At 42.1% G+C, this 22,166-nt stretch overlaps 1 protein-coding gene across 2 annotated transcripts in view; it reads right to left on the bottom strand.

Annotated features, from left to right (window-relative positions):
• The window catches only part of ache (acetylcholinesterase (Yt blood group)), a 105,257-nt gene that overhangs the window by 62,728 nt on the left and 20,363 nt on the right, over nt 1–22,166 (bottom strand). For both annotated transcript variants that reach the window (XM_080023424.1, XM_080023425.1), the window contains exon 2: nt 1,546–2,054. In XM_080023424.1, coding sequence (XP_079879550.1) covers nt 1,546–1,975 — 430 coding nt within the window. In that variant the 5' untranslated portion in view covers nt 1,976–2,054. The remainder of the gene's footprint in view (nt 1–1,545; nt 2,055–22,166) is intronic.

The following is a 22,166-nucleotide window of genomic DNA, read 5'->3' as shown; positions in this document are numbered from 1 at the left end:
CTTGATGATTTAAGAATTAATAAAGAGTTGCATTGCAGGTTGATAACTTGAAAAAGGAATTTTGCATGATCACCCAAGTCTACTCTACCCACGACTATCGATGTTGGTGAATGGTGATAAACGTCGCTTTGATAAAGGAGCTTTGACTGCTATCTGCAATATAATTGTAGTTTACTGAAAGTTAAAAATTCCTTGGGGGACCTCCCAAACAAAGAATTAATGTCACAGGATATGCCAAATTCAAACAGGAATTTTCACCAGATCTTGAATAAGCCAGGTCGTCAACCTTTATTCTGTTTTTAGGATGATGGTGAAAATAAAATAGCTAAAGTTAACAATATTCAGCGACACACCACTATATTTTATTTCATATTGATATCAAACAACTGAACTATAAATAGTGCCACAGCCTGTCAACAGATTACACACATCAAAGCCAGCCTCTGTTGTATCAGGCTGTTCTCATGGTAACATTTAACTGTAACATTATACAAGAAACTGCAACAAATTATATTATGTTGGTTCCATACACATAAGGTTACTGATGCAACACACTGCATTCCGGGAGCTGCTTTCAGCAAATCAGATTTTGCTGTCTTTTAAGACAACAACACTTTATTTAGCTTCAAAGCTGCTTCTAGTACAGTGGCATCTCGAATGGTATGTTAAAACAGTCATACGTCGAAGCAATTTTCCCCATGTACACCACGCTCATATTTTTCGATGATTTCCTTCTTAGTTTCAATAGGAATCATTGCCTTTTTCTTTTTCCCATCATCCATCTTCTTATGAAGGGTGAAAATAAACAAAAAGCACAGCACAAACACAGTAAATATGAAAAAAATATCGATAAGCCACGAACTACGTGCACACACGATGTAGGTCGCCCGCTGACTGATTGCTGACTGGCCGCCGATACGCCAACTGCAAATTTCCACGGTCGTATCTTGGAGCAATCAGTCACAAGTCGATGCAAATTTTCGCTACTCGTATCTTGGATTAGTCGTAAGTAGTGCAGTCATAAATCGAGGTACCACTGTATCAGGTTCCTCTTTGTAAAGAATATGACATCACGTGTTTAACTAATCTTTAAAATGTAATATTAATTAATTGGTCCAACTGACAGCCTGAAAGGGTATTATATTAATTCTCATATGTTTAAAGCTTTAATTGTGGTAAATATAAGTACTTTTTATTTTTTCGATTTTATAATTTAATCTAATAGAGTAGCGGCAGTACCATTTTCATACTTTGTCCAGTTATTGTTGTATTGTATATCTTAATTTAGTTTGAATTTGTTTTTATAAAGGACGGTATGAATGGGGAAAAATTCCTGGTGACCTTTTATGATTCATTAACTTTCCTCTGAGGGTGTACTTGAATTTTTTTTTGTTTTTATCCCGTGCTATTTCGGTGGTTTATATGTGACAAACTGAATAACTGACCCTAAATTATGACACAGCTCTGCAAATGAAGAACCATTTGGAAACATGTTATCTGGGAGCTATTATATTCTTAATCCACAGATAAATTGTGGGCACCAACCTCCACCGTAGATCCACACCATGACAGTGAGATTGTGCGGCCGCGATGAGGCAGGAACCCAGATGTTGAGGTAGAGGCAGTCCTCACTCATTTCCCTGTTGGGGTTCCACATCTCAGTCCCTTGGAAGCCTGGGTAGGCGGTGTCAACTACCTGGTAGCAGGCATTGGGGTATGCAACGGCCTCATAGATGCCCGTCCATGGCCTCTTGGGCTCTGCCCTGCGGAAGCGCCGCTTCCCAACGGGTGGCTCGCCGAAGGGGATGCCCAAGAAGGCAGTGACAAAGCTCCGGTCTGGGACAGGCAGACGGACACCACGGACACGCCCGCTACGCGTTTGGACGATAAGATCCCCCTCACTCTGTGAGAGAGCAGAGAAGATGAGGAGGGAGAGGAGCAGCAAGGGGAGGATGAACTGTGTATAGGTCTGCATGCTCGCAGCTACGTTCTTCTATTTGTCGTTGTTAATCTCCTGGATGGCAGCTGGCAGTCTGGTATGTTTCACCTCAGTTCTGGAAGGAAAGACAGGTAGGCAAAGATGAAGAGATGCAGGGATGGAGAGAGAGACAGATATAGTGTGATTATATTCAAGTTTGAAACCCTTGCACAATGTTTTGTGCGCATCCATCAAAAAAAAGCACACTCAAACACAATATCTAATGTCCATTGGAGGTGGTCATAACGGGTATATCAGTTACACCCCACTGTATTACTGTATTGGCCCGAATATAAGACAGGTTTTTTTTCCTGGAAATAGGTCTGAAAAAGTGGGGTCAACTTATATTCGGGGTCTAGACTTTTAAATGTCAATAAACAGTAGAATTATAAAAATAAAACACGTGCATTAGGAGGAGTGTTTCAATCTGTTTCCGCTCACATACCCTACAACTGTCGAACAACGCCGACACACCATCCTAGTCTGGTCCACCACTCACTCCATAGCTGTCGTAGTTCACTGGGAACCCAAAATGTTCCCACACAGCTGATTTAAAAGAAGCAGGCAACTCCTATGTGTCAGACTCGTTTGCACTCCCCAGAGTGTGACTGACTCAGTCAGACACCAGTCAGCTTGAGCTAAGCTTGGCATGTTGCTAACTTGCTAACGGCTTCCGGGTGTTTAGTTCCGCAGCTTGAGGTTTCCGGGTGGAACTCGCGCTTGTGAAATTTGGTTCCGCGTTACGTCACACATAGGCTACCGCATATTCTCTGTACGACTGCATGCTGCGTTATCAATATTTTCAAATAAAATTATTTTCTTTATAAAAACAAGATTTGGTATTCAAAAAGTGCTTTTCCAAAAATTAGTCTTGAAAAGGGGGGGGTCATCTTATAATCAGGGTCGACCTATATTCGGGTCAATACGGTACATGCAGCCTGGAAATTATGGCAATGGCATGCAATGACATGAACGTGCTAAATTGAAAGCACCAAGCAACAAAATAACAGTTGACTGCCATGTACACTAAGCCATAAGTGCAATACTGATTTGCCAGTACATTATATTACCTTTCATACCCGAGGCCCAACAAATAGTGTGGTGCAAGCACAGAACGCATTATGAATTACAGATGTATGGCACACTGTATGGTGACAGGTTGTTTACAAGCATTTGTTCGTTTAGCAGACGCTTTTATCCAAAGCATTTCAAGGATTTCTTATGATTCACCTTCATAACTGAATCTCAATTTGGCGAGAACTATATGGAGTGGCAATAGAGCAAACCTTCTGACCCAGTACGCTGGTTGCATTGGAAACTAATATGTATTCACTGTGATTTATTTTCAATTTAACTATAAAAATTTAGCTTCGCTGGTGTCTTCTGTAAAAAAAAAAAAAAAAAAAAAAAAGGGCTGCCCCCGAATAAAGATTTTCCTAGTCGGCTATCAGTTGTCAAGTCAAGCCATTAGTCGACTAATGATTGCGCGTTTATGATATTAATTTAGATATATGTTTTTGGAGCATCAGAAAATGGTTTGAGTTCCTGGGCTGAGAAAGAATATTAATACATAACATTGTTAAAACTGTGCTACATTACAGATAAATACAAAACCAAATAACCAGCCAGCCTTTAAAATGTAAATTTAATTTACAAGCACTGCACACACGAAGCAAGCCGCCTGTTAATTATACCGGTTAAACTTCAGTTACACTATTGGTTCAACTTATTAGGCCCTACTATTATTTGATTAATGTACACATTTAAATAACATATTGACATAATTTGTACTGAAATGTGCTGTACGGAAGATAATTTTCCTGGTGTCTGTGTCCCCTCGTTAGGGATGCCTCGTCCGGCACATTTCCCAGGGTTGCGGATCCTGTTAATCCGTGCTCCCTGCTGTAAAGCTGGTGGCTGATTGGGTTCGCTGCGCCTTCCCAGTCCTCCCGGGGCTCACCCCACCGCCGCTGCTGCGGCATTTAAAATCCGATTTGGATAATAAAGAATGTGATTAGCGGTTTCAAATGGCTCTTATAATATCCAGAATATTTTTTACAATATACGCAATATTTATTCTGACTTTTAGACTAGTCGATTTCATGCGGCGAGCACGCAAGAAGCGAGCCCCCTGTTAATTACCAGCAAAATCCTAATCGAAAGCTGAAATTATTCTCCTGGAAAAAAAAAACAGCAAGGAGACTGAACATTTATTTTTGTTAAAAATGTGTTTAAAAATTAAAAGCCTTCTAGTGTTTCATACACAGGTCCAGCCATATAGGTTTTAAGGTTAATGTTGCCAAGGCGCAATTTTTCAACATTTTTTCAAGAGGTTTTTTTTCCTGTGACCAACCGACTGATGAAAAACCTGATCAACTAAGACTCTGCTCGTTGACAAACGTTTGGTTGACTATTTGGGGGCAGCCCTAGTTAAAAGGGATAACATTTTGATACTGCTTTTCTAGATACTGGTATTATATTCTTTGCAGATTCCTGAGTGATATTTGAAGCAACCTAAGAAATACAGGGGGAACAGCAATGACAGCAGTGACAGATAATTCCATCATCACCTTTTACACATGGTCCAAATTAAGTATAAGAAAACATCCAGAACATTAAAATAACATCTTTCTCTTGCACTAAATTAAACTTACACTCCATTCCAATAAACTTACTAGTAAGGACACTGCTTTTCCTTTCTTTTTGATCTCCCTCTAGTTTTGACTATAGGCAAAAAGCTAATCAAATTGTGGTAAAGGTTTGAAAATAAAATTACAGTGCAAATAGATTTAATTCAGACAGGACCATTTTTGTCGAAGTTCATTACATTGAGAGAAGCAATACAATTATGTTTGTTGATATGGTTCTGTTTTGTGAGTTCCCTGCCAATCCATGCAAGCATGAATGTGGGCCAAAGGCTGGGAGAGCAGCAATTGACGGCCCCAGGGACACTAATAGAACAGAACCTGCTGCAACAATGACATCAGAACTATGACATTGTTTAAGTTTGATAAGGATCAAAAAGTGGAGTAATATTCCCCATTGCAAGGTAGCTGCATATGGGTTTATCAGCATTTTAAAAAACCAAGTTATTTGACAGCAAGAAATTGTTTGTGTGTAATCAATCAGATTTCAGCTGACACGGGTGGTTATGGATATTGTAGCCAGACATTGGCTTCAGTTTTGCTCTTCTGATCACCTGGCCAATGTGAGAGAAAAATGCACATGATCAATTCTTTGAATGATGTTTTACATGTTTTAGAAAGGACAGTAGCCTTTTGTATGTTACGTAGCTTTTTAAACACATTGCCTCTAGGTTTTAATGAGTATCTCAGAGTTTATATGAAGACAATGTTCGTTTCCAACAATGTATACTGTAGTAAAAGGGTTTACCAGATCCCATTGCATCTTCACTCAACCTGATGTGGAGATAAGGATAACCCCAAAGGGGCTCGACAGAGCATTGTGGTTTGGTTTATGGCACAGTGAGATTATATCTGTGACTGGAGTATGACTGTTAAATCATTGTATGAGGGTAACACCCGGGGATATACTGTAATTGAGGGCCACAGTCTTGTGAATGACACCTGACCGATGGCACACAACCTCTTATCAGTATAAAGCCCTCTTCGTCAGAAGCGGGAGTAGACTGATCAAGACCACAGATTTGAAGCAGCTCTGTATCTTTCTCTTTATTCTGCAGAACAAATATCTTTAATACTCTTAGTTTGTTTTTCTGTAGCAGACAGATTAACCTAACCGACCACGCAGGAGAAATTCACCAACAATCTGGAGAACATGATGGGACTCTGATTATTTCTGTTGGACTTGTGTCTAGTTTGAGTGCACAATGGCAGTGAGAAACCGCAAGACATCCGCAAGACATCCGGGAAGAAGTCGCCTGAACGTGACGGCAGATCCAGAAGAGGCAACACGAGATTCCGAACAAATTTAGGTGAGGACTTACTGAGATAATGTACCAATCAGGGATGATTGTCGGAAAATGCTTTAAGTAAGCTTAGATATAGTGAAAGAAGCTTTTGTTAAGCTTAGAAATCCACCCCCCACCCTCAGACAGATGTGTCCCCAGCCGCGGATATATCAGTCTGGAGGACTGCGGATAAAGTGGCCAATTTTGCATCGATCAAGAGAGATTGTGGGTTTTGTTTGTTAATTATTTTTTTTTATGTTAATCAATACTAAAGTCAACTTTATTGATTACATAATTATGAAACTATAGGTATACAGATTACTCTTTACCCCTCTGTAGCCAAGCATTGAGGGGAAAAAAGCAGAATAGTACTCTTGTTCTTGTTCCCCCTGAAGATAAGGTATATATGATAATAATAATGAAAAAAGCCACCTGTTAGTCGTGCGGTGTATTGGGACACAGGTTGGCATCCATTCCTATTGGTATTGCGGTGTATTGGGACACAGGTTTGGAAATAAAGACACTCATGTGATTTAGAAAAAATAAAGAAATAAATGAAAAAACACATATACATATACACATATATATACATATATATATATATATATATATATATATATATATATATATATATATATATATATATATATACACAGTGTGGCAAAAAAGTATTTAGTCAGCCACCAATTGTGCAAGTTCTCGCACTTAAAAAGATGAGAGAGGCCTGTAATTTTCATCAGAGGTACACTTCGACTATGAGAGACAGCATGTGGGGAAAGAATCCAGGAAATCACATTGTAGGATTTTTAATGAATTAATTGGTAAATTCCTCGGTAAAATAAGTATTTGGTCACCTACAAACAAGCAAGATTTCTGGCTTTCACAGACCTGTTACTTTTTCTTTAAGAGGCTCCTCTGTCCTCCACTCGTTATCTGTATTAATGGCACCTGTTTGAACTCGTTATCAGTATAAAAGACACCTGTCCACAACCTCAAACAGTCACACTCCAAACTCCACTATGGCCAAGACCAAAGAGCTGTCAGAGGACACCAGAAACAAAATTGTAGACCTGCACCAGGCTGGGAAGACTGAATCTGCAATAGGTCAGCAGCTTGTTGTGAAGAAATCAACTGTGGGAGCAATTATTAGAAAATGGAAGACATACAAGACCACTGATAATCTCCCTCGATCTGGGGCTCCACGCAAGATCTCACCCCGTGGGGTCAAAATGATCACAAGAACGGTGAGCAAACATCCCAGAACCACACGGGGGGACCTAGTGAATGACCTGCAGAGAGCTGGGACCAAAGTAACAAAGGCTACCATCAGTAACACACTACGCCGCCAGGGACTCAAATCCTGCAGTGCCAGACGTGTCCCCCTGCTTAAGCCAGTACATGTCCAGGCCCGTCTGAAGTCTGCTAGAGAGCATTTGGATGATCCAGAAGAGGATTGGGAGAATGTCATATGGTCAGATGAAACCAAAATAGAACTTTTTGGTAAAAACCCAACTTGTCGTGTTTGGAGGAGAAAGAAAGCTGAGTTGCATCCAAAGACCACCATACCTACTGTGAAGCATGGGGGTGGAAACATCATGCTTTGGGGCTGTTTTTCTGAAAAGGGACCAGGACGACTGATCCGTGTAAAGGAAAGAATGAATGGGGCCATGTGTCGTGAGATTTTGAGTGAAAGCCTCCTTCCATCAGCAAGGGCATTGAAGAGGAAACGTGGCTGGGTCTTTCAGCATGACAATGATCCCAAACACACCGCCCGGGCAACAAAGGAGTGGGTTCGTAAGAAGCATTTCAAGGTCCTGGAGTGGTCTAGCCAGTCTCCAGATCTCAACCCCATAGAAAATCTTTGGAGGGAGTTGAAAGTCCGTGTTGCCCAGCGACAGCCCCAAAACATCACTGCTCTAGAGGAGATCTGCATGGAGGAATGGGTCAAAATACCAACAACAGTGTGTGAAAACCTTGTGCAGACTTACAGAAAACGTTTGACCTCTGTCATTGCAAACAAAGGGTATATAACAAAGTATTGAGATTAACTTTTGTTATTGACCAAATACTTATTTTCCACCATAATTTGCAAATAAATTCTCTAAAAATCAGACAATGTGATTTTCTGGATTTTTTGAATCGTGAATCGTTTCCCAACTTTACCTGATTTTGGATTACTGATTTCGGATTGTTTGCACTGTTTGCTACTATTTCCTGGCTTTGACCCTCACCTGAACTGTTTTTCAGATTTTGGAAAGTGGACTTTGGCTTGGCTAGCGCTAGTTAGACTTTTAGCTTAGCATATTGCTAACTATGCCAGCATCGATGCCTACCTCAACGGATTGTGGGAACTGTTTGCGCCTGGTTGAAAGACATCCAGCCTGAGTGAGGTCATGAACAAGAAGTATGAACTGTTTATGCGTCTGACCTCCATCGCTAGCGCTCAGGCTCAGCACATCTTCTGCTCCATGTCCTCCGCTGTGATCGGACCGGACTCCACTCTCCCATGGCCCAGATCCATTCTCACTGCGGGTGAGTCAGATCCATCTGACGCCCCGCCGGCTGTGATAGAGGAGTTATGGCCCAAGTCCTGGATCTGCTCCACCCCAGAGCCTTGGATCATGGCGGTGAGCCGTGGCTGGCTTTGTGTGCGCTCCTTGTGCCGCTCTACTCTCCGGCTGAAGAACAGATTCCAAGCCCTGGAGCCCCCAGTCGATGTCAGGGATATGCGGGAATTCCCCCCTTTTGGGGGGGGCTCAAAGTCCACCGTGGCATCGAGGGCACCAAGACGGTCTTTACCACAGCTGGCTTACCAGACTATCCATCGTCTGCCCGGGCCTCCGCTCCCGAGCAAGTTGATGGCTCTTCCGCCGCCTCGGCTCCCGCAGCGGGATCTCTGCCCCTCAGGGCTGCCCCGCGGCCACTGACTCGGAGTGCCTGCCTGCACTGCCTCCGGGAGGACGGTGCTCTTCTGCTGCTGCTGTCCTTCTGAACTCCTCTGTTGCCGGACCTCCATCCATGCTCATTGTCGGCTCCTCCATGGTTCGACACATCACCCTGCCTGCGGCTAAAACCCTCTGCTACCCAGGGGCCTCCGTCCAGGATATACTGTAGACTCCAGAATCCCACAGCTGCTAGATCAAAACCTATCTGCCTCCACTTTTTTCATCCACGTTGGAACCAAAAATCTCAGGAACAAACAATCAGACACTTAAAGAAGACTTTACGAAGCTTATTGACAGTCTCCTACAGTTGGACCATCGGTTCATCATCTCCGGCCCGCTGCCCTGTCCCAGCTTTGGAGAGGTAAAATTCACGCGTGTCCTTCAGCTACATACATGGCTCAAGGGATACTGCTGCTCCCTCAACATACCGTTTGTGGACAACTTTGGCATCTTCTTAAACCGTCCAAACGTCTTCAGACATGATGGAGTACATCCAAACTTTCACGGATCACGTCTCCTCGCCTTGAACATTGAACTTATGTTAAATCCTCTGTTCACTGCGGAGTCCGATCCACTCTACTGACATTAATGACTGTCACGCTATTTACAAATTCCTGTAATTATAAACCATAGACCGAAATCACGTAACTTCCATGGAACATACAGGAATCTAAACAATTTACTACCGGTTCGGACACCAACAATCAGTCCCCCACATGCACCCAGAGCAATAAAAATGTCTCTATTAAATGTTAGGTCACTAACTTATAAGCCATTTTTAGTTAATGAGCTTATAAGTACCCATAACCTGGATTTCTCGCTATTGACTGAGACCTGGGTGGACAGAAATGACACAGTCGCACTCACTGAGACAGCACCTCCTAATTTCAACTTCATCCAAACCACTAGCGCTGATAAGAGAGGCGGTGGAATAGCTGCTGTCTTCTCTGATATCTATACCTGCAAGGAAATCCTCCTTGGAGAATTAACGTCTTTTGAACACCTTGCTATATCTATAAACTGCAGTGCCCCAATTTTAATCATCACTGTCTATCGGCCACCAAAATCTAAATGTGGCTTTCTTGATGAATTCCCTAAGCTACTGTCCAAGGTCTCCACTGATTTTGATTGTGTAATTATCTCAAGTGATTTAAATATTCACGTTGACAATCAAATAGACCCAGATGCTCAACACTTAATTAACCTGTTGAAGGCATTAGACCTCACTCAGTATGTTTCTGGACCCACCCACAATAATGGGCATACTCTGGACTTGGTCATATCAAAAGGACTTAATATCACTCTACCCTGTGTCATGAATGTTGCTATTTCAGATCACTGTTGCATATTCTTTGATGTGTCTGCTCTTCCTGTACAACAGAGGGGTACCCGAACAATTAAAAAACGTATCAATAACAATAACACCACTGAAACCTTTAAGAGAATTGTAAATGGGTTACTACTGTTCATTGCATCATCAACTGAGGATCCTGTGAACAACTTCAACTCAAATATATAAAATATCATTGGTAACATTGCACCTGTTAAAACTAAAAACATAGAAAAACAAAAAGCCCCCTGGAGAAATTGTGCGGTTGTTAGGCAACTTAAGAGAGTGTCGCCAGGCAGACTGAAAATGGAGAAAAAACAAGTTTCTGGTTCATCATGAAATTTACAAGGATAGACTCAATCAATACAATATAGAAACAGGTCAGACAGTCTTTCTTCTCTAAAATCATTAATAAAAATAGTAAGGTGCTCTTCTCCACTGTTGACTTATTAATCCACCATCTACAACCCCGTCAAAGATGCTCTCCACTGAAAAATGTGAGGAGTTCGCTACATTTTTCAGTCACAAAATTATTGCTATCAGACAGAATATTAGTGCCTCAACATCCCGAAATGAACCCACCCTCCAGTTCTCCAGTAATATGACTGCTGCCATGTGACTGGTGCCTGGACACTCTCCCTACCACATTTTTGAAAAACAGTTTTTAACTGCCTAGCACGAGGTATTAAAAATTTTAAATGGCTCTCTTCAATCAGGTAAATTTCCTGCAGAATTTAAAACAGCTGTCATTAAACCACTCCTGAAGAAGAACAATCTAGATGCAACAGTTATTGCCAACTACAGGCCAATTTCCAACCTGTCATTCCAAGGCAAAATACTTGAAAAAACAGTTTACCTTCAGCTTAACCACTATCTAACATCAAACAGCCTCTTAGACACTTATCAATCTGGCTTTTGACCTCACCATAGCACAGAAACAGCACTTATTAAAGTTCTGAATGATCTGCATATAAACACTGACGCTAAAAAACGATCTTTTCTTCTGCTCCTGGATCTCAGTGCTGCCTTTGACACTGTTGACCATCAGATTTTATTAGCGAGATTACAATAATGGGTCAGCCTATCTGGCCCAGTTCTAAACTGGTTCAAAACCTGCCTACAGGACAGGCAGTTCTTTGTGTCCATTGGAGTTCTGTTGCACAAAGTGCAAAATACATGTGGAGTGCCCCAAGGTTTGATTCTGGGCCCATTATTGTTTAACCTCTATATGCTCCCACTTGCACATATTGTAAAGAAAATGAAAATAAATTACCATAATTATGCAGATGATTCACAACTGTACATATGCCTATCTCCTGATGACCTACTCCTCATACACTCCTTCACTCAGTGCATTAATGATATTAATGCATGCAATCAAATAACTTTTTACAACTGACAAAGGCAAAACAGAAACTCATTTTTGGTGCAAGGGCTCAAAGACAGAAAATTGCAGCTCATCTCAGTTCTCTGTCCCTCGAGAGCAAGAATTAAGCCAAAAATCTGGGCGTAATCATAGACGGCGATCTAAATTTTAAGAGCCATATCAATAACATCACAAAATCAGCCTTCTCCCATCTTAAAAACATTTCAAAATTAAGAGGCTGTCTGTACAAAGAAGACTCTGAAAAATTCAGATCCATGCATTCATAACGAGTAGATTAGACTACTGTAATGGCCTATTCACCGGCCTCCCAAAATCAGCTCTGCAGAGGTTACAATTAATCGGAAATGGCCTTCTCACTGGGACAAAAAAGTTTGAACCCATCACACCTGTTCTTAAATCTCTAATCTCTTGATTTTAAGATTCTGCTGCTTGTATATAAAGCTATAAATGGCCTTGCACCTCAGTCTATAAAATGAATGCTAATTATACAGGAGCCAGCAAGAACTCTCAGGTCCATAGGCAGTGGTCTTTTAACTACCCCTCGTACCAACTCTAAAGCAGGGGAGGCTGCCTTCTGTATGTATGCCCCAAGTACTGTAAATGGAACACCTTGCCGAGGGACCTGAGAGAGGCCCCCACAGTGAACACTTTTAAAAGCAGGTTAAAAACTTTGCTGTTCACTACAGTCTATGACTGACTTCTGCTTGTGTGTGTGTGTGTGCGCGCGCACGTGCGTGCGTGCGTGTGTGTGCTGTTGTTGCTATTGCAGTGGTTTTTGTTGCTGGTTTTGTTGTTGTTGTTGTTGCTGCTGCTTTTGTTGTTGCTGTTGTTTCAGCATACAACTATGTTCTTTTTTTATTTATTTATTTTGTTTTTTATTGTATTTCTTTGTAAAGCGCATTGCATTGCCCTGGTCTGAAATGCGCTTTATAAATAAAGTGTGAATTGACTTGACTTGTTAATTTTTGCCAGATACTCCACTAGGGTTTTTGCTTGTTTGCTTTTTTTCTCTTTCTTTTGTATTTACTCTATTTGCAGTGATACACATTCACATGAATCCTGGGTGATCAAATTGGTGTCCGGGGCGTGTGACTCCCTGGCCAATGCACCCCTCTGGGGCACGTATCAATGAGATGAGTTCGGAGCGATTTTATCAGTGTCTTTGGGTATGCCAGCTACCTGGCTGATAAAAATCTCAATGAAACAATCGAAGGAATAAACGCAAGAAAAATAAAAGCGTAGTGTGTGTGTCGATAAAAACAAGATAAGCGTGGTATGAGTGTTGTACATAACATATCAAACTAGCTTCACACATTAGTCCCTGGTGAAACATTAGCATTATAATCTAAATATCTGGTGGGATTGCTGGAAAGGATACTGCAAGGCTTTAATTAATTTGTGAATAACTACGTAAAAGAGACAAGTCTGTATGTGTGGTAATAACGTGTTTTTTCTCTTTTCTTCTTTTTTTCTCTCTATCTTTCCCGGATCAAATCGCACGCTGAAATGGGAGCGTTCTGTATGAAAACCACTCCGAGAACGGAATGGACCCGTCTGGCGAAATGTATGGTCGACAAACATTGGAGTGACACGGTACAACAATTACAATTATGGAAGAAACTGGGTTTTCCAACTAACAGCAGCTTTCGTTTAAACCAACTACGACAATTGAAGGAAAAACTGAAATGTTATGAGAAGGGAAAGGAAAAGGAAAAGAAGATTGGAAAGCGTATGATGAATGGGTAAAAGAAGCACAAAATAGGGAGACAAGGCAGAAACAAAGTAATACCACTCATCAGATGGTAAATGTCTCAGGGCCACACAGAATTGATCCGATGGCCTGCATCACCTGTACAGGGTATGAGGGTGTTCGCCTCGATTAATTTAAACGGCACATGATACTAGCTTTATCCCACCATAATAGACAAAAAGCAGTAATAAATGTAGGCTGCGTTGCGACCGCTAATAGCTTGCAAATGGCTCAACTGTCTTTCTTTGAGAGGAACCAACGAGGAAGAGGACGAGGACAAGGATGACCAGGCGGACGAGAGAATGCACCAGGCCGAGGAGGACCAGGATACGGCAGTGACCGTACAATCATGTGCTACTACTGCAACGAACATGGACATTATGCCCGTTCCTGTCCTACCAGACTCAACAGGGACGAGGAAGAAAAGAATGGTGACTGGAACGAGGATAAAGTGTCTGTTCGCTTCCCACAATGAAGGGGGCGAGGTGGGCATGGCAGATACCAAGGACGCCATCAACAATGACGGTGTGCCGGGGCAGGATTGACAGAAAACAATGACCCTGGCCCCACAATAGACACTCCTCCTCCAGATGCCTCAGTTGATCCCGAGTTAGATGATACATTTTTACTTCTATCCTCAGCCAGCAGACCGCCATCGTGGGAGCAGCAGGACTGAGATTGACAGAGCGTTTCACTGCACCCTTAGATGTAGTGGACAATGAAGATGAAGCTAACACTGTGACATTCCATCAGTTTCATACTCTTGAACTGTTGCCCCGTTCACCTGTGTGGCTGGGAACTAAGGTGTTTGTTTGGCATTATCATCGAGTGTACAGAGAGTGGTCTTAAAATCTCACGTGTTGGGAAGGATGTCGATGTGGCCGTAGAACATCAGCTTATGTCTATGTGTAGGATTTACAGCAAGGCGGTCCACATTCTATCAGTGGTGAATTGATAGGGAAAGCTAAGGAATTGTGGAAACACAATTTTATGAACCCCTCAGAATTGCAATGTACTGACAGGATTAGTGAGCAAGGAAAATATTAGGAATTTCAGAAGATATGGTTTCGGGAAAGTCATGCATGTCAATTGTTATTAGGAAAACCAATTCTGTGCTCACTACAATATTGTGCGTTAACGGTCTGATTGACCCCCAACACAGGATGCTTGCTATGATGTTCATGATTCCCTCCTACATGTGTCGTTGGCAAACGTATCAAATTTATCATGTCAATCTATTGGCCCTTGGGTTGCCAAATGTGCGAGCATAACAGATTGGCAGGTGCATCTGACAGGAGTAATTTTACCTGAAAAAGTAATGTTTGGTGGTTTCCTTATCAATCCACCTTTACAATGTATGATCAATCCACCTCCTCTCTGTTGTTACGACAAAAGAAAACGCAACAAGGATTTTTGCTTACTCTAACGCTGAGGAACACCCCGCATTAGAGGCGGCGCCTGAGATACTCTGGCCAAAACCAAATATGTTGCACCAAAGAAGAGGGCAACTCCCCTCATGGTCACACCAAAATCCTCCTACCGACTGCAAAAACTGCTAAATTTGTTGCGACCAGACGCCATGTTAGGTTGAACCCCAGTGTTTGAATTGCTCTTAGAAGCAGGCATTGTTGTACCGTGTCCCTCATCTCCATGCAATACACTGATACTGTCTGTTAAGAAGGCAGATGGAGTCTCGTGGCATTCTGTTCAGGATTTGCGTGCTGTAAATGACGCTGTTCACCTGGTGTTCCTAATTCCAATAAGATTTTTTCTCAATCCTGGGTACATTAAAATGTTTCACTGTTATTGACCTTGCAAATGCTTTCTTTAGCATCCCAGTAGACAAGGACTCACAATCTTGGTTCGCTTTCACTTTTCAAGGGAAACATAACACATGGACTCGCATGTGTTATGCAGAGGATATGCAGAGTCAAGGATATGCAGTCTCTGGCAGTGTTCTCCGCTGCATTATGTGAAAATCTAGCTGGTTTCAAAATTATGAATGGCAGCACATTGATCCAATATGTAGATGATTTACTGATCTGCTGGTCAGATGAGGAGTCATGTATCGCAGATCTGCAGATACGCAGATGCACATTCTTTCTCCCCAGGGTCGCACCCTGGCATGGCCTTTCTGGGCTGTTGTGGTTATTGTTGTTTTTGGATCGTGGAATGAGTCAATGAGAACATTTATGTTGCTTTTCAAACAAGCTCTTGCAACTCTGCCAGATTCCTGGGACCGTTCCTGATCCTCCTCACCGCCGCAGTAGCAGTTAAGGTGGCAGAACGACCAACGTGGGTATACGCATCTCATTGCAAGAAAGTCCGCAACCTTTCAGAGGACCAGATAAACGACAACAACGGAGAATCATCTGACATTAACTGAGATCACGATCCCAACGGAGTATGTGCTGGTAACCTCTGTCTCCACGAAGAGGATTTGCCACTACAGTGGCAAAGACCTGTACTTGAAAAGGATGACCCAACGTCAACAGGAAAAGATTGGTCACGTCTGTGTGATCATCTTCCTCATTACCATCGCCCTGTTGATCACCCTACCCTGGAACACCGTTCCACAGAGGGACTTAAAAAAATGCCGCTCCCCCACCCCACTCTCTCTCACACACCAGATCCAGAAGAAGAGCTCCAAGTGAGAAATGAAGGTCCTGTCACGAACCCATGGTCCACCCATGGTTAAATGTTTACTCCACTGGACATTCATTTCAACAAAATATGTGGTGGAGGTTTTTGAATCATTCAGTTAAAGAGTATGGTGCAGATCATTCATGTTATGCATGTACTTAAATGCCTCACTCAGTGCAAGCACCATTCCTTCTCTCACCTATATCAACATCATGGTAAGAATCTAGATGTTGAGCATCGGCTACAAGTTCTTTGGGCAGACGTTTGAAGACATGGTCTCCTTTTCAAAAGGTGAGAACAGGGATTAATATTAAAGATTGGCTTTGCGGGTTGAGAATTTGAATACCACTTGTATATAAACTCTGTCTTGAATGCAAAGGTATACAAATACTATGTGTTGTATGCCCAGCCTGCTGACATCACAGGTTTAGCGCTGCGACCTGAAATTTGGCTATTTGAATATTTGGTCACAGCGCCCTCCGTCGACTCTTTGAGAGGTAAGTTTAACCACCGACATTTGGACATCAGAGCAAAGGGAAGTTTACATTAAGCTTTTATAAGAGGACTCGAGACATTTGCTTTGGAAACAAAAGAGTTCGGTGAGAGTGATCCGCCACAAACATTTAACACAAAGACTAAGCAAACTAACAAGTCACACATATGTGTCCCACCACAGCAAAACTCAAGATCTCGCGCATTTCTAAAATCACCAGGAGCAGCCAAATAAGTTGAAAAAAACCTTTCAGAAAAAAAAAAAATGTTTTTTTTATCTCTAAACGTATTTTTGAAAACAAAGTTTGATTTATAAATAGTAGAAAAATGTTAAACTGTCGAGTTAAATAGTGCCGTTAGATGACATGGGGAAACGCAGTTCACTTACCGGGATGCGGAACAGCGCTGAATAACGCCGATGGATCGTTTCCTTTAACGCGACCGTCCAGGTGAAGAGCATTCATCCATATCCCATGCGATGTGAAGTAACAATGTGAAACCGTTTTGATAAAATTCAACCTTTAAATCGTACTACTCTTACACACGGAGCCACTGGTTATGAAACGGCGAAGAAGAAAATCCCTTTGCGTCACGCACCTAGGTCACTTCGGTAAACAGACGGTTAAAGCACAGTACGGGGGTGTTTCGGTCTCACTTGTATGCGAAAACGTTCAACTCGTATCGTTATGGATTAGGCAAAGTGGGTGGTAGAAGTTTGAATCATATTTCGGACCTTAATCTGACCAGTGCGATAGATCCAAGTCAGTGTTAGCAGCGCGTACTGGACTTAATTTTCCCTGATGATAATCAGTTCTCCGACAGCGACGCGGAGAACGACAGCGACACTGAATCTGATATTACTTTGAACATTTCAAACAGCGGATTTCAAACTTAATATGAAGATGAAACTGAATATTTTCAAGAACCACCGGTTGAGACAGACAATACGTCTGTTGTTGCTGGAAGAAGTTGATGACGTGATGAAGTCCGTTGAGGTTAGTGACAAATTTTCAGATTTTCTGAGATATTATTGAGAGACTCTCATTTTGTTGTGTTGTCCGTACTTTTCCACTTTTATAAAACATGTATATTCTTAAATAAAATATTTTTTAAAAACAAAATGAGTTGTGTTGTTGAGCTGTTCGTGATTTGCCCATTCAGCAGTATGTTAAGTAGCCATGAGGCTTTGTTTGTTTGTCAACTCCATTTGTATTCTGGGAGCTGAATGAATGAACCTGGTGAAAGTGAAACTTTGGAGGTGATCATCTCAGAATCACAGTTTGCCACACCCTTGTTATTTGCTATTTGCTTGATTTGCACAAGTGACACCTTGTTTGGAAACTCTTGATTCGCCATTTTCAAATGTTGCGGAAAGAAACTATCTCGAAAGCCACCAAATGTCCTTAAAGTATGTGGTGGGTCACATATGAAGCATTTGATTTTATTTGTCTACCCCGTTAAATCATTCGTTTTGTGCAGGAAAAGACTGAATCATCTTTAACAAATTTGTGTTTAATTTGTTTATTTATTTGCTCGTTTACATTTGTAATTTCATAGGCTGTGTTAATACTGAAGACTTGAAGTGGACACTTATTAATTTTAAAGTTTCCTTTGTGTATTACATTTTTACATAATTTTTATTAAATTTTAAAACAAAATAAAGAAGCTCATAGTTTTGTTTAACCAGAAATAACTAGGGATGCGCTGATCAGATACTCAGTATGTGTATCGGTCCAATACTGGCCAAAAATCACTGGATCAGATATCAGACAGAAAGGAAAAAAAAAAAAAAAAAAAGTATAATCCGATCCATTACCGAAAACGATCAAGTAAATGCTTAACTAAACTGTGAGCGACATGCCATAAAGAGGTGTGTCACAACCTGTGCCATGGCCAGCGCGCACTCCTCCACGGAACACAGGAAAGCAGAGGAGACCGTGTCAACCGTCATTCCGTACAGAAAGTGATATAGGCGCACATGTCCGCTCGCTCATGCCTGAGTCTAGGGATGAAAGGTTAGACTATTTTTTTAAGATTCAGTTCCTGACGAGTGACTCAGTGAAAGAAGGTTGATTTTCCAACTCTTCGTTCATTTGATCCATTTGAACATTCAGAGAGGGGATTGGGGGTGAAGGTGGGAGGCAATTCAAAAAATTTTATGCCTTACATAAAATAGATAAAAAGGAAAGAGAATAGAAAAATAAATAAGTAAAAAATATATAAATACATAAAAATAATAAAAAGTCAGTTTTTTAAGTGATGTTTGCATGCAGAAGAACACATCCTTTTGGGTACTATAAATTAATAGGATTGCTTATATTCATTATTATGCCTATAATAAACAAGAAATATTAAAACATTGTTGATATTTGTGACAAAGATACAGCATTTAAATGGAAATTCTACATTGAAATTATTTAACTGATCGACAGACCAATGTCTTTGTTGCCGGCAAATGCATTCTGTGTTTAGACCAGCAGTGGAAGTGGCAGATTTCATACCTTCTGTACCTTGTTCTACCTTGTTTTTTTTATGTTACACAATCTAAACAATAGGGCTGTCCAGGGCCGGCTCTTCCTATAGGCCAGTTAGGCGGCCACCTAGCGCACCATCCCGGGGGGGTTTGGGGAGAGATCGGGGAACATTTTGCGCACCTCTCTTCTTTTGGGACGGTATCGATGATGCGTGTGCCAGAACAGTGCATTTTTATTTTGCGTCTCCTAATGGAAAGAAACAAGTGCATAATGGGGACACTCCCCCCCCCCCCACATACAGCGATTGTTTTAAGTCTCCGCGCTGCCCCTGGTGAGACCCGGTGCTCCAGCCCAGTCCACAATGCGCTGGCAGAGCTCGGAACACCTGTGGAGTCCGGAAGGAGCCTCTTCCATGGAATTGGCTGTTGTCAATACGTATTTCAAGAAGAGGGAGGAACACAGGGTGACATACAAGAGTAGAGGAACGTGCACACAGGTGGAGCACATCTTATGCAGGAGGTGCAATCTGAAAGAGATTAGTGACTGCAAAGTGGTGGTAGGGGAGTGTGTTGCTAGGCAGCATCTGATGGTGGTCTGTAGGATAACTCTGGAGGCCAAGAAGAGGAAGACAGTGAAAGATGAGCCAAAGATAAAATGATGGAAGCTGAAAAAGGAGGAGTGTTGCATGTAATTTAGGGAAGAGGTAAGGCAGGTAATAGGTGGGAATGAACGGCTACCAGATGACTGGGAAACAACTGCAGAAGTGAGGGAGATGGCCAAGAAGGTACTTATGCAGGAAGAGGAAGGAAGACAAGGACTGTTGGTGGTGGAATGAGGAAGTACAGGAGAGCATAGAGCAGAAGCGGTTGGCGAAGATGAAATAGGATAGTCAGAGAGATAAAGAAAGTAGACTGGACCAGTACCAGACCAGCTGATGCACAAGGTGTAAGGCGAAGAGAGAGGTGGCAAAGCAAACGAAAAGGCATATGGTGAGTTGTATGAGAGGTTGGACAGCAAGGAAGGAGAAAAGGACTTGTACCGATTGGCAAGACAAAGGGACCGAGCTGGGAAGGATGTACAGCAGGTTAGAGTGATGAAGGATAATGATGGGAATGTGCTGACTAGTGAGGAGAGTGTGTGGAGAAGGTGGAAGGAGTACTTTGAGGAGTTGATTAATAAAGAAAATGAGAGGGAGAGAATAGAAGAATGGATGATGTGGGGATAGTGGATCAAGGAGTGCAGCAAATTAGCAAGGATGAGGTGAGAACAGCATTAGAGAAGATGAAGAGTGGAAAGGCAGTTGGCCCAGATGACATACCTGGGGAACCATGGAAATGTTTAGGTGAGATGGCAATGGCGTTCCTAATGAGACTGTTTAACACCATCCTGGAAAGGGAGAGGATGCTGGAGGAGTGGAGAAGAAGTATACTGGTACCCATCTTCAAGAATAAGGGAGATGTACAGCGCTTTAGTAACTACAGGGGAATACAGTTGATCAGCCACAGCATGAAGCTATGGGAAAGGGTAGTGGAGGCTAGGTTAAGAGGAGAGGTGGGGATCAGTGAGCAGCATTATGGTTTCATGCCGGGAAAGGGTACTACAGATGCAATTTACTGAAGGCATATGATAGGGTGCAGTGTATTGCATGAGGAAGTCGGGGTGGCAGAGAAGTACGTAACAGTGGTACAGGATATGTATGAGGGCAGTCAAACAGTAGTAAGGCTTGCAGTAGGCGTGACAAAGGCATTCAAAGTGGAGGTGGGACTGCATCAAGGATGAGCTCTGAGCCCTTTCTTGTTTGCAATGGTGATAGACAGGTTAACAGATGAGATCATGCAGGAGTCTCCGTGGACTATGATGTTCGCGGATGACGTTGTGATCTGTAACGAGAGTAGGGAGCAGGTTGAGGAAAGCCTGGAGAAGTGGAGGCATGCATTGGATAGAGGAGGAATGAAAGTCAACAGGAGTAAGACAGAATACATGTGCCTGAATAGGAGGGAGGGCGGCGAAAAGCTGAGAATGCAAGGAGTGGAGGTGGAGAAGGCGGTTGAGTTCAAGTACTTGACCATCCAAAGCAGCGGAGAGTGCAAGAGAGAGGTGAAGAAGAGAGTACAGGCAGGGTTGAGTGGGTGGAGAAGAGTGTCTGGAGTGATCTGTGACAGAAGAGTTCCAGCAAGAGTGAAGGGGAAGGTCTACAGGACGGTAGTGAGACCAGCTATGCTGTACGGTTTAGAGGCAGTGGTACTTACAAAAAGGCCGAAAAATGTTCATTCATGTTCATTTATGAATCTGTTGCACTTGACTATGATAACGTGGTCTAAATCAACACTGAAACCCAATTTACTGTATTTCCCTATTGCCAGAAAGTCTGTGAAAAAACAAACAAATATGTGAATATTTATATTAACTGCAGAACCCTATTAGAATCAGAAAAGTATATTTTTTTAAAAAGTCAAACTTGTCGGACTTTATAAGATATCCAGAAATAAATCTTTGCAAAGTGTGAAGTTTATCAGGTTTTCCAGGATTTTATTGCAGCAGAAGACCACACCAGATTCCACACTTGTCAGCTAAGAACAGGACTGTGAGGCTACTGTGGGCATAGACTCACCAAAACTGGAAAAAATGTTGCCTGGACAAATCTCCAGTTGTGCTGCAATATGCAGGTGGCATAATTTTGTGTACATGGCACACATTACGCCCCTATATACCAATTGACCATGTGCATACCTTTATGGCCACAGTCTACCCATCTTCTAATGGCTACCTCCAGCAGGATAACGCATCATGTTACAAAGCACATATCATCTCAAGCTGGTTCCACGAACATGACGATGAGTTCAGTGTACTCCAATGGCCTCCACAATCACAAAATTGCAATCCAGTAGAGCACCTTTTGGATGGGGTGGAATGGGCGATTTACAAAAATGTAATAAATCTACAGCAAACAGCGTGATGCTATCATGTGAACATGGACCAGAATCTCTAAGGATTGTTTCCCGCACCTTGTCGAATCTGCCACGAAGACTTCTGGCTGTTCTGGAGGCAAAGTGGGGTCCTATCGAGTATTAGAAAGCTGTATCTAATAAAGCGTTCACTGACTGGATACAAATGCACTCATGTAAACATTTCTGTGCCCTTGCATTGCAATTTTATTGAGCACTGTGTGAAAATGTCCTACTGCAATTTTCTTTTACGAGCCTGAAAGACACCTGTGAGGATATAGGGCAATATTT

The sequence above is a fragment of the Zeus faber genome (assembly GCF_960531495.2).
Source record: "Zeus faber genome assembly, chromosome: 22".
Lineage (NCBI taxonomy): Eukaryota > Metazoa > Chordata > Actinopteri > Zeiformes > Zeidae > Zeus > Zeus faber.
Note: the sequence above shows the minus strand (reverse complement) of the source record. Positions and strands in the feature narration are given on the sequence as shown.